The sequence below is a fragment of the Antechinus flavipes genome, chromosome 6 (genome assembly GCF_016432865.1).
Source record: "Antechinus flavipes isolate AdamAnt ecotype Samford, QLD, Australia chromosome 6, AdamAnt_v2, whole genome shotgun sequence".
NCBI classification, from domain to species: Eukaryota; Metazoa; Chordata; class Mammalia; order Dasyuromorphia; family Dasyuridae; genus Antechinus; species Antechinus flavipes.
Window position 1 is genome coordinate 262691421 of NC_067403.1, and position 16570 is coordinate 262707990.

The window sequence follows — 16570 nt, forward strand, 5'->3', positions numbered from 1 at the left end:
ACAACAAGGCAGAAATAGTAAATGCTTTTTTTTTCAGATCACATTCAATAAAATGCCAGGGGAAAATAGACCAAAAAGGCATTAGAAACTAAATAATCTCATCCTAAAGAATGTAATGGGTGAAACAGCAAATCACAGACACAATAATTTCATACAAGAGAATGACAATAATGAGACAACAAACCAGAATTTGTGGGATGAAACCAAAGTAGTAATAAGGGGAACTTTTATATCTTTAGAAGCTTACTTGCATACAACAGAGAAAGAGAAGTTCACTGAATTGGGCTTGCAACTAAAAAAGCTAGAAAAAGAGAATCCCAAAGGCTAATGATGTAGCAGACTCTCCACCACTAAAGAAAGAATTCCAGCATCTGAATAATGACCAAAGCATATGATTGAAACCTCCCTCCCTCCCTCTCTTCCTTTTTATCTTCCTCCTTCCTTCCATCTTTCACTCTCTCCATTCCTTCCTTCTTTCTTTTTTTCTTTCTTCTAGGCTACTTCCTTTTTTCTTTCCTTTTTTCTCTTTCATCTTCTTTCCTTCTATCTCTTTTTCTTTCTGTCTTTTTGTTTTTGAAGGATTTATGCACATAATTATGCATACTCAATCTTGTTTATATATATGTATATATATATATATTTATGCTACACAAACTGTGTTTCTTTTCTGTGAGGTGAGAGGGAAATAAAGGCAGAATAGGTTTTAGAACTCAAAACTTCAAGGTAGAAATGTCAGGCATGGATTTCCATGTAATTGAGGAAAAACCAATATGATTTTACAAATAGCCACAGTGAATATCCTCTCTCTTGCCAGCCACTGGGTTAGGACCAGGGGGCTCCTGGGCCAAAGTGGGTGAGTGCTTGGTTTTCAGGGTCCTGTCCATTTTTTTCTTTATCAGATGATAAATGTGCTCTATCTTCCAGCAGATTTTTCCTCACATCAAGGTTTGAGTGAGCTTTCCCTGCCTTACCCCAACCTCCATGAGTGCCATGGACATAATGCTCCTGATTCCACCAGAGGTGCAGCTCCCTGACATCTGACTCCCAATTCCCAATCCATTTTCCCCTCCTGCTGTGGTCTTTTGCCTGGAATGGGTCAAGCCAGGATCCATCTCCCCAACAGGAAGGCAGCAATGAGCTTCAAGTCTCATGGATGGACTCCCAGGAATCTGCCTCCCCTGGCCTTGGTCCCCTCAGGATCCTGCTCCCCAGCCCAGCTCCTTCATCTCTACTGGGTCAGGCACTCTTTGCCCAGCTGGCCATTTGGGCTGGGCCTCCTTCTCTCTCCCTCCCTTCTCTGGGCACCCACTCCCTGATCCCTTCTCACCTGACAAAGCACAGGACCATGGTCCCTGGAGCCCGCCTGTGGTCTTGCTCCCTTCATCCTTGGGTCATGGCTCCTTTGCCTTGTCTGCAGCAGCTTTCTCAGCCCTGCCTTGGGCCTGACTCCTCCCTCAGCCTGTTGCCTTGGGCAGGGCCATGGGGCTCAGGAGCCCACCACCTTCTGCCAGGCACGTGCCTGCTGGCACCTGCTCCCAGATCTCCAGGAAGCTCCTGCTTCTTCCTGGGCTCTCACCATCTCCTTGTCAACTGGGGCTGATGTCGGGGAGCCTGGAGGCTCCTGCCCTGAGCTCCCAGAGTGTGTGAATGTGTGAGTGAGGTCCCTGTGACTAGCCCATTTGCCAATCCAGGCACCTGGTGCTTCCAGGTGAGTCATGGCCACAAGGCCTGCTCCCAAACAAACCAAAGCCTGATTCTGTGGCAGTCAGGGGCCAGTGTCCAACAACAGCCCAGGGAGCCAGGGGGCCTGCTCCTGCTTCTGCAGGGTGTCTGCCAGAGGGGCTGTGGGCACGTGCCCAGGCCTGCCCCCGGGGCTGCACCACAGTATAAAAGCTGGGAGCTGAGAGGGGCTTCCACAACCCACTGACTCCTCTCTCTTGAGACCTTCCTCCCCTGTGGACACCAATCTCTTCCAATCTCTCAACATCATGAGCTGCTGTGGCTGTTCAGGAGGCTGTGGCTCCAGCTGTGGGGGCTGTGGCTCCAGCTGTGGGGGCTGTGGCTCCAGCTGCTGTGTGCCCGTCTGCTGCTGCAAACCTGTGTGCTGCTGTGTGCCAGCCTGCTCCTGCTCTAGCTGTGGTGGAGGCTGCAAGGGAGGCTGTGGCTCCAGCTGTGGGGGCTGCAAGGGAGGCTGTGGCTCCAGCTGTGGAGGCTGCAAGGGAGGCTGTGGCTCCAGCTGTGGAGGCTGCAAGGGAGGCTGTGGCTCCAGCTGTGGAGGCTGCAAGGGAGGCTGTGGCTCCAGCTGTGGGGGCTGCAAGGGAGGCTGTGGCTCCAGCTGTGGGGGCTGCAAGGGAGGCTGTGGCTCCAGCTGTGGGGGCTGCAAAGGAGGCTGTGGCTCCAGCTGTGGGGGCTGCTGTCAGTCCAGCTGCTGCAAACCTTGCTGCTGCCAATCCAGCTGCTGCAAGCCTGTCTGCTGCTGTGTGCCTGCTTGCTCCTGCTCCAGCTGTGGTGGAGGCTGTGGGGGTTGTTGCCAGTCCAGCTGCTGCAAGCCCTGCTGCTGCCAGTCCAGCTGCTGCAAGCCCTGCTGCTGCCAGTCCAGCTGCTGTAAGCCCTGCTGCTGCCAGTCCAGCTGCTGCAAGCCCTGCTGCTGCCAGTCCAGCTGCTGCAAGCCCTGCTGCTGCCAGTCCAGCTGCTGTAAGCCTTGCTGCTGCCAGTCCAGCTGCTGTGCCCCCGTTTGCTGCCAGTGTAAGATCTGAGGCTCACCTCCTCCACTTCCAGCTCCCACCCACACAGCTCCTGTCTCAGTTTCCTTGATGATAACCTAGGACCCAGGACCATCTGGGAACCCCGAGTCTGGGATTTCCTGATTTCCTTACTTAGCCTTACAACAGCCCTGTCCAAGGAGCCCTCCCTATTCCCTTCCCCCATCCTCCTCAGGCTGAAAACCTCCCCTGCCAAGTGGACATCACCCTATCAAGAACACCCAGCAAAGGCTTGCCCAGCACACCATGTAGACCCCCAGAGGAATCTCTGGGTCATTTCCAAGGATCATCTGCCCTGCTCCCAGATGTGGGGCCATCGCTTGAGATTGCTGAGCTGCCTCCCAACGGCCTTCATTCCTGGACTCCCCAACTCTCTCCTCCAAAGGGTCTCTTTGCTTATCTTGCCTACTTTGGGCTGTTCCTGGAAACCCAGACAATCATTTTGTTTCAATAAAAACTATCCTTAACCCTGAAAATGTCTTACTTTTCTTCACAAATCTCTTGGGGGTGATCTGCCGCTTGAGCTCTGAGCACTTAGTCAGCCTTTTTCACAGGCAGGTACATTCTGGGATCTTGGGCTCTGGGTCTGGCCCATTGGGAGATTGGGGGACACTGGCCCAGAACTGGTCCCTTTGCCACATTCCTCTTGGTCACTACTGAGTGATTCTCTGTGGGGAAGGGTGGGGCTGATCTCAATTCCAAGAGTTTAAGCTTTTAGAGATCATTCTTGGCACACAGCACTTGGCTGTCCAGGGAAACTCTCAATGTGTAGGGGTTAAGGGGCTTCCCCGCTGTCTCCTGCCTGCCCTTGTCCAATCAGCCCAGGCTTCAGAAGGATGCATGTAGAGGAATGGCCTCCCCATTCTCCAGCTGACTCCAAATGCTCTTGCTTTCCCTGAGCAGAGCCAGCCCCTGGCCAAACACATGGAGCCATGCTCCCTCCACCTTGTAGGAATGCAGTTGAGTATTAGCACCTCAGGAAGTTCTGTGCTTTCTATTGACCTCTGTTGAACTGGGTCTGCTTACATCCATTCGTGTGTTGGCTCTGCATGTGTTGGGGAATGGTCTGATTGAGACTCTCTTCTAGGACACCAATTGTGCTGCTCTCTTTGATGTCCTTAGAAAACAGACCTACCTATCATGTTGGGGGTAAATGCACATATTGTCAGTTAGACAAGTAAAGGACATACAGAAACACCCAGATACTGAGAGATAGGGACTGCAGAGAATCACAGAGAAAGAGATTTTATTTGGGGCTTGCATTTCACCAAATTATTTCATTGAGAAAATAATTCTTATGGTAGTGATAATAAAACTTGGGAGGGATAAGGCAGGTAAAGAAAAATATTGAAAACGTCTAGGAAGGAACCATCACAAATGAAGAAAAATGGAATGAAAGCCAAAAAAAAAAAAAAAAAAGCAGCTATTCTGCCATAAATATGCATTGACTCCTGTTTACAGGATGCAAAAACAGTTCCCTGAACATTTTGTCCATGATGTAGAATGATAGAAAATCTCTTTCATCAACTACCAGTTGGAAAGAGAAGCTACACTGAGAATATATGGTCATATAGAGGAAAATAGCCTTAGCTAAGAGGTCCCACTTGTTTTTAAAGTTTGGTAGAGCCCCCAAAAGGGGAGGAAGAAAAGCTCTTTTCCTGAATGTTTTCAACAGACCCCACCTCAGACCAAGTGCCAGCAACATTGGGAATGGGGAAAGCCTGGAAGATTTCCCCATCAGCTGTGGGCCTGTGTCTCTGCTCTCCTAGGGCTAGAATGGCTAGGTAGCCATAGCAACCAGAAAAGGGAAGGCAAGGGAGGGAAGAAGAAAGGAAGGGGAGGCAAAGTCACTCTCCAGAGAAGGAGTTCATGGCTTCTTTAGCCCAGGGCCTAGGATCCCTCAAGCCATGAATGGGCTCAAGTCACAGCTCCAATAGGCTAGTAGGCCAAGAAGAAAAACTTCCAGCCTGCCAAGGCCTAAGAGCAAACACTCTTTCCATTCTTCCCTGAGGCAGACAAAGAAGCAACAGTTTCTCTTCAGGTAACAATGAAACCCCAAGAAGGGCTGGGCAGGAAGTAGCTCTGCAGGCAGCAGGTCTCTCCCCTAAGCTCTGTCCTCATTTCCCCAGCAAGGGCTGCACCCACTCAGACACAGAGAACAAGCACAGGAGTGTTCCTGTCTGGCCCACGCCACTTTTGGGAAAGGAAGTTGCTACTCAAGTGGCTGGAGAGCTGGGTATCCCACCTGTCCAATGAGCAAGAGAGACCTTGGAGCTGTGGGCAATGGAGTCACAAGCCACCTTTGAAGCACACCAAGAAATCACCAGGATCAGGGCTAGATAGAAAGAAGATGGGAGGAGGGGGGAGGGAGAGGGGGAGAAAGGGCTATCATGTCTGCAAGAGTGGGCCACTGACAACCTGGTAGTGCACAAGACAGTGTTGGAATCCTTACAAAGTGTAAAGTCATTAGAATTGATAGAGGCAATAATTATCTAACTTAGCATGGTTCAGTATGATTGATCTGATCTTACAAGGAGATGTTATGGGCCAGAACTTGAAACAAGGTACTAAGTGGAACTGATAGAAACAATGCTTGTGTTCACACCTTTAGAGAGCTCATATAAGCAAGAAGCTCTTAGGGCCAGAGAGCACTCTGGGAGGAAACCCATAATCCCACTCTCGGATCCCACAGTCCCACTCTCAGAGAAGGAGCATAAATAGAGCTTCAGTGAGTCAGTCAAGTTAGTTCAGCTGAAAAGATTGAGATGGGAGCGTCAAGTGAATTCAGAGAGAAGCCCTCTCTCAGAGGCAAGACAGATTCATTCCAACTAGACAGTAGAAAAGAAGATGAAGCAAAGAAAGGAGAGGACAAAGACCTCATTGTATCTAGACCATGGAGCCCCTGGGTTTTCAAGAAGCCCAATTCATGAAAAGGACTCCTCCCATCCCTTTTATGCCACAAGGCTTCTGAGGATTGTGGCTGGAGGGACAAAAAGAAACGAATTTCCCTCCATTTCTTTGGGAAGCTCCCTTTCGAGGTGGGGCTTGGGCTTGAATTCAGTCAGGAACCATGGGGCTTAGCGAGGAGAAGGTAGCCATGGGGTAAGATGGGCGGCACAGGGCTTGGTTTTGTGCCCAAGGATCTTCTTGCGAAGGGTTAGTGCATGTGGATGGTAGGGCAAAGATGGTGGTGAGGTGAGCCATGATGAGGGAAGACAAAAGTGCCAAAAGCACAGGCAGCTTCTCGGGACAGGTAGGGGGTGACAAGAGCAGAGCAGCAGAGTAAAGCAAGAAAGATATCTTCCTGTCCCCAGACCCCGAAGGCAGATGGGGTCTCTGAACAGGGGTCCTTTGGCTGGAGAACTACTTTTCAAACTTCCTGTTGACTGCAAGCCTTGTCCTTTGTCCTGGCCTGTCCAAGATGAAAAGTCCAACCTGGCAGGACCAAAGCAGCACAAGGACATAGAGAGGAGCCTTCCAGCCAAGGGAGGGATGCAAGTGTACAGTCACTGGAATCCTATGTGATCAGGTGTCAATGTGCATCATAAAGTGCTAAATGTCTAAACAATTTGTTCATCCCTAGGAACCAAAATAGAGGGATAGGGGCTGACAAAGAGACTCAGGTTATGGGACACTGCCTCATGATCCATCAGATAGGTCCTTAGGAAGAAAAAGGGAAATGGTAGCTTCTAGAGGATTCCTTGGAAACCTGGGACATGGCTACATTTTGAGTGAAGCTGGGAATTGATCCTGTCACTTTGGAAAGACATTTAAAAGTATACTTAAAGGGCTGGGACACCCAGAATACACTTTGAGGTAGGGGAACCATGATTTGGTCTATATTCCAAAGAGATTTCAGAAAAGATCTCTTTCTAACCGGCATTTGTAGGAGCTCTTTGTGGAGAGGCTCAGAATGAGCCATGAAGGGAATGCAACCGATTGGGGACTGGTTCAACAAGCTGTGCAATTCGATTAAAGGGAACTCTCAGTGTGCTCTAAGAAATAACCAGCAGGCTGATTTCAGAACAACTTGGAAACATGTACAACAACAGGCCCAGAACCAGAGAACATTTTTAACAGTAACAGCAGAACTGTGGGTTGAACAACTGGAATTGACTTCCCTGATCTCAGCAACACCATGATTTTAGAGAATCTCCAAGAATGGGGGTGGGATCTTGTCCCACAAATCTCAGATTAATTACCAGATCTAGCCTCTGAACTAATTCTGGACTTGCAGAACTCACAAATATTGGGATTGCTACAAATTACCAGCAGAAGATAATTTTGAAGATTGCCAGAAACGTTATATTTCAATTGGAGTGCAATTCAGTGCAGACAGCACACAGACTGGGGCAGTGTGGGCTGAAAAGGTAAAATATACATTGAAAGAATTCACCAAACACCTCCTGAAAGAGTCCCCAAAATTAAAACTCCAAGGAATATTGTGGCTGAATTTCAGAACTGTCAGACCAACGAAAAAATTTTCAAGCATCCAGAAAAAAACAATTCAAATACAAAAGGAATCACAATAAGGATTACCCAGGACCTAGCAGCTTTCACCTTAAAGGATGGAAAGGCCTGAAATCTGATATTCCTGAAAAGGTAAAGGAACTTGGAGTGCAGCCAAGAATAAACTACCCCAATAAACTGAGCATTTTCTTGCAGGGACATTCAACTAAACAGGTGAATTCCATTTATTTCTGATAAAAAGACCAGAGTTACACAAAAAAATTAACCTCCAAATATTGAACTCAAGAGAAGAATAAAAAGGCAAAAAGAAAAGAACTCTTGAGACCTGTATTTCTCTTATGGACATACAGAGTGCATATATAATTTGATTTTCCTGTTATAATATAAAAAAGAAACTAGAGGTGGAAAGGGGCTTGTACCAGAAAAAGGGGAAAGTGGAAGTAAAGTGAGGGAAATCAATCTCACAAAGAGGCAAAGAAAACCTATTATAATTGAAGGAAAAAAGGGATGAACATTGTGTGAATCTTATTTTCATGAGGATTGACACAAAGAGAGGATATTAAACATGTTTGGTTTTACAGAGAAACTTCTCTCACCTTATAGGAAAGTGGGAGGGGAAAAGGGAAAAGGGAAGGTATAGACCAATAGAAAGGAAAACAGAAGCAGTAGAAGAAAGGTACAAGAAAAGGGGAGGTGCTTTACAGGGGGAGAGCTGCTTTAGGCAAGTGGTTCTTATAAGTAAGGTACTGGGAAGAGGGAAAGAGGAAAAGGAAAGAGAAAAGTATAATTTGGGGTAAATAAAAATTTGTGGGAAACACAGGATCAGTAGTTTTAATGATAAATGTGATTGGGGTGAACTCTCTCATAAAGTGGAAGCAGATGGCAGACTGGATTAAAAGCCAGAATCCTCCAATATGTTGTTTACAAGAAACACATTTAAAGCAGAGTGTAAAGGTAAAAGGCTGGAACAGAATCTACTATGCTTCAGGTGAAGTCAAAAAAAGCAGGGGTAGCCATCCTGAATTCAGATCAAGCAAAAGCAAAAATTGATCTAATTAAAAGAGATAAGCAAGGAAACTATATCTTGCTAAAGGGTCCCATAGATAATGAAGCAGTTCCAGGACTAAATATATATGTACCAAGTGGCATAGCGTGAAAATTCCTAAAGGAGAAGTTGAGAGCTGCAAGAAGAAATAGACAGCAAAACTAAAATAGTGGGAGATCTCTCTCAACCTTGCTCTCTCAGAACTAGATAAATCAAACCATCAAATAAATAACAAAGAAGTTAAGGAGGTAAATAGAATACAAAAAAAGTTAGGTCTCATAGATCTTTGCAGAAAATTGAATGGAGACAGAAAGGAGTACACTTTTTTTCCTAAACAATTCAGGGAACCTATACCAAAACTTGACGATATATTAGGACATAAAGATCTCAAAATCAAACACAACAAGGCAGAAATAGTAAATGCTTTTTTTTTTTCAGATCACATTCAATAAAATGCCAGGGGAAAATAGACCAAAAAGGCATTAGAAACTAAATAATCTCATCCTAAAGAATGTAATGGGTGAAACAGCAAATCACAGACACAATAATTTCATACAAGAGAGTAACAACAATGAGACAACAAACCAGAATTTGTGGGATGAAACCAAAGTGGTAATAAGGGGAAATTTTATATCTTTAGAAGCTTACTTGCATACAACAGAGAAAGAGAAGTTCACTGAATTGGGCTTGCAACTAAAAAAGCTAGAAAATCCCAAAGGCTAATGATGTAGCAGACTCTCCACCACCAAAGAAAGAATGCCAGCATCTGAATAATGATCAAAGCATATGATTGAAACCTCCCTCCCTCCCTCTCTTCCTTCTTATCTTCCTCCTTCCTTCCATCTTTCACTCTCTCCATTCCTTCCTTCTTTCTTTTTTTCTTTCTTCTAGGCTACTTCCTTTTTTTCTTTCCTTTTTTCTCTCTTTCATCTTCTTTCCTTCCATCTCTTTTTCTTTCTGTCTTTTTGTTTTTGAAGGATTTTTGCACATAATTATGCATATTCAGACATGTTTATATGTGTGTGTGTATATATATATATGCTTATGCTACAGAAAACTGTGCTTCTTTTCTGCGAGGTGAGAGGGAAATAAAGGCAGAATAGATTTTAGAACTCAAAACTTCAAGGTAGAAATGTCAGGCATGGATTTCCATGTAATTGAGGAAAAACCAATATGATTTTACAAATAGCCACAGTGAATACCCTCTCCCTTGCTTTGGGCTCCTTGGCCCAAAGTGGGTGAGTTCCTAGTCTTCAGGGCCCTGTCCATTTTTTTCTTTATCAAATTGTCAGGGATGGGGAAGACCCTTACCCAAAATGACTACTCAGAGGTCATTCAGTAGAAGGCAGAAAAGTTGTTTATTGAAAACCTCCTGAGGATGAGCAGTCCCATTGTGAGATAAGAAAGAGAGAGCTCGTGATAGGAGTTATGTAACTTTTAAAGAAATAGTAAAGATACATAACTTTTATACAAGAAATTACATCACAAGTAAGAGAGCATTGAGAAGGGGATGGGGAAGCATCTAATTGGTTGTTGCTATTTGGAGGGATTGGAATGGAAGGTTTCTGTTTCTCTGAAACCTCCTGATTTCTAGGAAATAAAAAATCAGGCCTTCAAGTTTAATCAAACAGATAGTAGTCCAGCTAATAGACTAAATATCCATTAATGTCAAATATTGATAAATGTCATCAGCTCAGGTTAAGTAAATATGTTTCTAGCTGGCCAAGGCTCAAGTAAATATGAGCCTGCACATATTATACAGATCATAGGGGAAACGCAGAAATAATGAAAATAAAACACAGAAAAAGAATTCATACATTCCTCTAAGTTCTTCACCATATTTCTCTCTATTCCATACAAAATGATAAAAGTCCTTTCCTTCCCTGCAGATTTCCCCCCGTAAAGACCTTGCTGAGTCCAAGTCTTCCCTGCCTTACCCCAAAGTCCATGAGTGCCAGGAGTCAAGGACACAATACTCCCCATCTTTGCTGTTGATTGCATCAGAAGTTCAGGCTCCTGATCCCTGACCCATTTTCCCCTCCCGCTGTACTCTTTTGCCTGGAATAGGGCAAGCCAGGAATCATCTCCCCACAGGAAGACAGCAATGAGCCCCAAGTCTCATGGATGGACTCCCAGGAATCTGCCTCCCCTGGCCTTGGTCCCCTCAGGATCCTGCTCCCCAGCCCAGTTCCTTCATCTCTGCTGGGTCAGGCACTCTTTGCCCAGCTGGCCCTTTGGGCTGGGCCTCCTTCTCCCTCCCTCCCTTCTCTGGGAACCCAATCCCTGGTCCCCTCTCACCTGACACAGCACAGGACCATGGTCCCTGGAGCCAGCTGTGGTCTTGCTCCCTTCATCCTTGGGTCATGACTCCTTTGCCTTGTCTGCAGCAGCTTTCTCAGTCCTGCCTTGGGCCTGACTCCTCCCTCAGCCTGTTGCCTTGGGCACGGCCATGGAGCTCAGGAGCCACCACCTTCTGCCAGGCGTGTGCCTGCTGGCATCTGCTCCCAGATCTCCAGGAAGCTCCTGCTTCTTCCCTGGCTCTCGCCATCTCCTTGTCAGCAGGGGCTGATGTTGGGGAGCCTGGAGGCTCCTGCCCTGAGTTCCCAGAGCCCCAGGTCCCTGTGACCAGGGCCAAACAAGCCCATTTGCCAATCCAGGCGCCTGGTGCTTCCAGGTGAGTCATGGCCACAAGGCCTGCTCCCAAACAAACCAAAGCCTGACCCAGAGGCAGCCAGTGTCCAATAACAGCTCAGGGAGCCAGGGGGCCTGCTCCTGCTTCTGCATGGGGCCTGCCAGAGGGGCTGTGGGCACATGCCCAGGCCTGCCCCCGGGGCTGCACCACACTATAAAAGCTGAGAGCTGAGAGGGGCTTCCACAACCTACTGACTCCTCTCTCTCTTGAGACCTTCCTCCCCTGTGGACACCAATCTCTTCCAATCTCTCAACATCATGAGCTGCTGTGGCTGTTCAGGAGGCTGTGGCTCCAGCTGTGGAGGCTGTGGCTCTAGCTGTGGGGGCTGTGGCTCCAGCTGCTGTGTGCCCGTCTGCTGCTGCAAACCTGTGTGCTGCTGTGTGCCAGCCTGCTCCTGCTCTAGCTGTGGTGGAGGCTGCAAGGGAGGTTGTGGCTCTAGCTGTGGGGGCTGCAAGGGAGGCTGTGGCTCCAGCTGTGGAGGCTGCAAAGGAGGCTGTGGAGGCTGCAAGGGAGGCTGTGGCTCCAGCTGTGGGGGCTGCTGTCAGTCCAGCTGCTGCAAACCTTGCTGCTGCCAATCCAGCTGCTGCAAGCCTGTCTGCTGCTGTGTGCCTGCTTGCTCCTGCTCCAGCTGTGGTGGAGGCTGTGGGGGTTGTTGCCAGTCCAGCTGCTGCAAGCCCTGCTGCTGCCAGTCCAGCTGTTGTAAGCCCTGCTGCTGCCAGTCCAGCTGCTGCAAGCCCTGCTGCTGCCAGTCCAGCTGCTGCAAGCCCTGCTGCTGCCAGTCCAGCTGCTGCAAGCCCTGCTGCTGCCAGTCCAGCTGCTGCAAGCCCTGCTGCTGCCAGTCCAGCTGCTGTGCCCCTGTTTGCTGCCAGTGTAAGATCTGAAGCTCACCTCCTCCACTTCCAGCTCCCACCCACACAGCTCCTGTCTCAGTTTCCTTGATGATGACCCAGGACCTAAGACCATCTGGGAACCCTGAGTCTGGGCTTTCCTGATCTCTTTACTTAGCCTTACAACAGCCCTGTCCCAGGAGCCCTCCCTATCCCCTTTCCCCATCCTCCCCAGGCTGAAAACTTCCCCTGCCAAGAACACCTGGCAAAGGGCTGCCCAGCACACCATTCAGATCCCCAGTGGAACCTCTGGGTCATCTCCAAAGGATCATCTGCCCTGCCCCCAAAGTGATGGGGCCATCACTGGGGATTGCTGAGCTGCCTCCCAACAGCCTTATTCCCTGTCTCCCCAACTCTCTCCTCCAAAAAGTCTCTTTGCTTAATTTAGTCTACTTTGCCTATCCCCGGAAATCCCAAAAATTATTTTGTTCCAATAAAAGCTACTCACAATCCTGAAAATGTCTTGCTTTCCTTCATAAACCTTTTAGGGTGATCTGTTGTGTGTGTCCTGAGCACCTAGTCAGCCTTTTCACAGACAGGTACATTTGGGGTTCTTGGCTCTTGCTCTGGCCTATTAAGAGATCAGGGTTACACTGGTGCAGAACTGGTCCTTTTGCTACAATCCTCTTGCCTTCAACACTGAGTGACTTCTCTGGGGGGAGGGGTGGGGCTGATCTCAATTCCAAGAGCTCAAGCTTTCAGAGCCCATTCTGGGCACACAGTACTTAGCTGTCCAGGAAGTTGGGCTTCCATTTTCCAAGAGAAATACTCAATATCTAGGGCTTAAGTGGCTGCCCTAATACCTTCTGCCTGCCCTTCTCCAGTCAGTTCATCTTCAGAAGGATGCATGTAGAGAAATGGCCACCTCATTCTCCAGCCGATTTCAAATGCCCTTTTATTCTCTGTATTCCCTGAACAGGGAATACAGAGGCCAAGGCTTTCTATTGATCTCTACTGAACTGCATCTGCTAACATCGATTTAGGTGGTGGCTTTGCATGTGTTGGGGAACAGTCTGATTGAGACTCTCTTTCAGGGGACCAATTGTGCTCTCCCTGGTGTCTTTAGAATACAGACCTACCTACCATGTCGGGGGGAAATGCACATATTGTGAGTTAGACAAGAAAAGGACACATAGAGGCACCCAGAAATTGAGAGACAAAGACTGACAGAGAGGGATAGAGAGAGGAAGAGAGTTTGTTGGGGGTTTGCATTTAACCAAATTATTTCATTGAGAAAATGATTCTTATAATAGTGATAACAAAACCTGGGAGGGATAAGGCAGGTAGAGAATAATATTGAATACCTCCAGGAAAGAACCATCAAAATAAAATGAAAGCCAAAAGAAGCAGCCATTCTGTAATAAATTTGCCTTATTTCTTGTTTGCAGAATGCAAAAACAGTTCCCTGAACATTTTGCCCATGATCTGGAAAGAGAAAATCTCATTGGTCAACTATCAGTTGGGAAGAGAAGCTTCACCAAATAGATATGATCATACAGAGGAGAATAGCCTTAGCCAAGACATCTGGGATTTTAAGAAGCCCAGTTCATGAAAAGGACTCCTCCCATCCCTTTCATGCCAGAATGCTTCTGGGGATTGTGACTAGGGGGATGGAAGATTTGGGCTCCATCTCTTTGGGAAGCTCCCTTTCCATCTTGGCCTAGGATTGAATTCGACAAGGAACCATGGGGCTTGGCTGGAAGAAAGTGGCCATCGGGTAAGATGGGCAGCATAGGGCTTGGGCCTGTGGCCAAGGGTCTCTTTGTGAAGGGTTAGTGGATGCAGATGATAAAGCAAAGATGGTGGTGAGGTGAGCCATATGAGGGGAGAGAAAGGTGGCAGGGATACAGACAGCTTCTTGGGGGCAAGTAGATGGTGCCAAGGGCAGAGCAACAGAGTGAAAAAAAAGGAGAAAATCTTCCTGGGGATATTTACTCTCAAAGACAGGTGAGGTCTGGCCTTCCTGGCTGAGCTAGGGACCTTTGGCTGGGGAGCTAATCCTCTCCAACCTTCCTATTAGTTGCAGGCCCTGTCCTCAATCCTGCCCAATCCAAAAGGGAAAGCCCCACCTGAAGGGCCAAAGCAGCACAAAGAACAAAGAGAAGAGCCTCCCTGCCTGGGGTGGGATGCAAGAATGCAGCCACAAGAATCCTATGGGACCAGGTGTCAATGTGCATCTTAAGGTGCTAAGTATCCAAACCAGCTCTTCCTCCAAAGGAAACAAAGGGGAGGGCTAGAGCAGGGGAAGAGACTCGGGACACAGGACACTAGGAACTGTACAGTTTGCTGAACCCAAAGACCAAGCTTTGGGGATGAAACTCATTCCTTGACAAAAACTGCTGGGAAACATGGAACACAGGAAGGCAGAATGAAGGTGTAGACCAGCCTCTCTCACCACATGCCAAAAGAAGATGGATCCATCATTTAGTCCTAAAAGCTGATATCTCCAATCCATGCTAGAGCTGGCTGATCTATGGATCGGGAAATGACTGAGTACCCAACAGGATCCAGGAGCATGCAGACATGCAAGAGGGAACATTCGGATTAGGTGACATTCAAAGGGATTTGCCCAAAGAAAACCAAATCCGCACTAGTTGGAACAAAACACACAAGTGAAGGTGGGACTGGGCATATACCTCAGCCCCTATTTCTCCAATAGACAGAGAAATGGATTGTCATTCCCCAACTGACCAATGGTCAAACGATAAGAAGAAGCAGTTTTGAGATAAAGAAATGCAAGGAGGCTCATGTCTTATGCCAAAATGCTCTAAGTCAGCCTGGATCAGACAAGTGCAAGTCTAGAGCTCCCACCTCAGACTTATCTGATTGGTCCTTGGGAAAAAAAGGAAAACAATAGCTTCTGGAGAACCCTGGGAAAACTGAGACATGGATACATGTTGAGTGAAGGTGTGAATTGATCCACACATTTAGGAAAGACATTTAAATCTATACCCAACAACCCTTTTTGAAGTGGCTAGAAAGTGGAAACTGAATGGATGCCCATCAATTAGAGAATGGTTGCATAAGTGATGGAATGTGAATGTTATGGAATACTATGGTTCTGTAAGAAAGGACCAGCAGGATCATTTCAGAGAGGCCAGAACAGACTTACAGGAACCGATGCTGAGTGAAGTGAGCAGGACCAGGACATCATTATACATGGCAACAACAATTCTGATGGACTTGGCTCTTTCTGTTACTGTTTGCTTGCATTTTTGTTTTCCTTCTCAGGTTTTTTCTTTCTAAATCCAAATTTTCTTGTGCAGCAAAATAACCGTATAAATATGTATACATATGTTGGATTTAACATATATTATAACATATCTAACAAGTATTGGACTACCTGCCAGCTAGGGAATGGGGTGGAAGGAAGGAGGGGAAAAGTTAGAACAGAAGGTTTTGCAAGGGTCAATGTTGAAAAACTACCCATGCATATGTTTTGTAAATAAAAAGCCATCACAATAATAAAAACTAAAATAAAAAAATAAAAAAAACTATGTCTAAATGGCCATGGAACTCAGAATACACTTTGAGGTGTCAGAACCATGATTTGGTCTATAATCCAAAGAGATTTCAGAAAGAACCTCTCAGTACCCAGCATTTGTAGGAGCTCTTTGTGGAGAGCTCAGAATGAGGAATGAAGGGAATGCACCTCATTGGGGACCAGCTCAACAAGCTGTGCCATTCCATTAGGGGGAACTCTCAGTGTGCTCTGAGACATAACCAGCAGGATGATTTCAGAACAACCTGGAAACATGGACAACAACTGATGCAGACACAGGCCCAGAACCAGAGAACATTCTCGACAGTAACAGTGGAACTGTGGTTTGAACAACTGGAAATGACTTCCCTGATCTCAGCAACACCATGATTTTAGAGACTCCCAAAGGACCCATGATGTAGCAGACTCCACAACCAGAGAAAGAAATGCAGGCATCAGAATAATGAACAAGCATATGATTGGAACTTCCCTCCTTCCCTCCCTTCCTTCCTTCTTTTCTTCCTCCCTCCCTCCCTCTCTCTCTTCCTTTCTTCCTTTTTTCCTTCCTTCCTCCCTCCTCTCTTCCTTCCTCTCTCCCTCCCTCCCTCCCTCTGTCCCTTCCTTCCTTCCTTCCTTCCTTCCTTCCTTCCTTCCTTCCTTCCTTCTTCCTTCCTTCCTTCCTTCCTTCCTTCCTTCCTTCCTTCCTTCCTTCCTCCTTCCTTCCTTTCTCTTCTTTGTGCTTCTCTCTTTTTTCTTGCCTTCTTTCTCTCATTCATCCTCTTTCCTTCTTTCTATTTCATTCTCTTTCTTTCTGTCCTTTCTTGTTCAGGAACTTTTTCCACACAATTATGGATTTCGAAATGTGTTGTATATTTATATATGCTTATGCTACAATAAAGTGTTCTATGAGGTCAGAGAGAAATAATGGCAGAAGAGACTTGGAAACTCAAAACTTCAAGCAGGAAATGTCAGGCATGGTTTTACATGTAATTGAGGGAAAACCAACATCATTTTACAAATAGCCACAGTGAATACCATCCCTTGCTAGCCCCCCCGTTAGGACCAGGGGGCTCCATGATCCAAAGTGGGTGAGTTGCTAGTCTTCAGGGCCCTGCGCAATTGTTTTTAATTCAATGATAAAAGTCATCCCCCTCCCTACAGATTTTCCCTCACATCAAAGTTTGAGTGAGCTTTTCCTTGCCTTACCCCAACCTCCATGAGTGCCAGGAGTCA

The 16570-nt window shown here is 46.9% G+C and overlaps 2 protein-coding genes across 3 annotated transcripts; both read left to right on the plus strand.

Moving 5' to 3' along the window:
• The first annotated feature begins 1988 nt into the window (after positions 1 to 1988).
• LOC127541937 (keratin-associated protein 5-2-like) lies at positions 1989 to 3228 on the plus strand. The gene has a single exon (XM_051967290.1). It carries the CDS (start codon positions 1989 to 1991, stop codon positions 2754 to 2756), a length of 768 nt encoding a protein of 255 aa, XP_051823250.1. The 3' UTR covers positions 2757 to 3228.
• Positions 3229 to 11226: 7998 nt separating this feature from the next.
• On the plus strand, positions 11227 to 12315 carry LOC127541947 (keratin-associated protein 5-5-like). Of its 2 annotated transcripts, XM_051967309.1 has the most exons (2): positions 11227 to 11562; positions 11764 to 12315. In XM_051967309.1, exons 1-2 carry the CDS (start codon positions 11227 to 11229, stop codon positions 11848 to 11850), a joined length of 423 nt encoding a protein of 140 aa, XP_051823269.1. In that variant the 3' UTR covers positions 11851 to 12315. The 2 variants fall into 2 exon arrangements, with proteins under 2 accessions (XP_051823269.1, XP_051823268.1); XM_051967308.1 differs by having other exon boundaries at positions 11227 to 12315.
• Positions 12316 to 16570: the final 4255 nt, after the last annotated feature.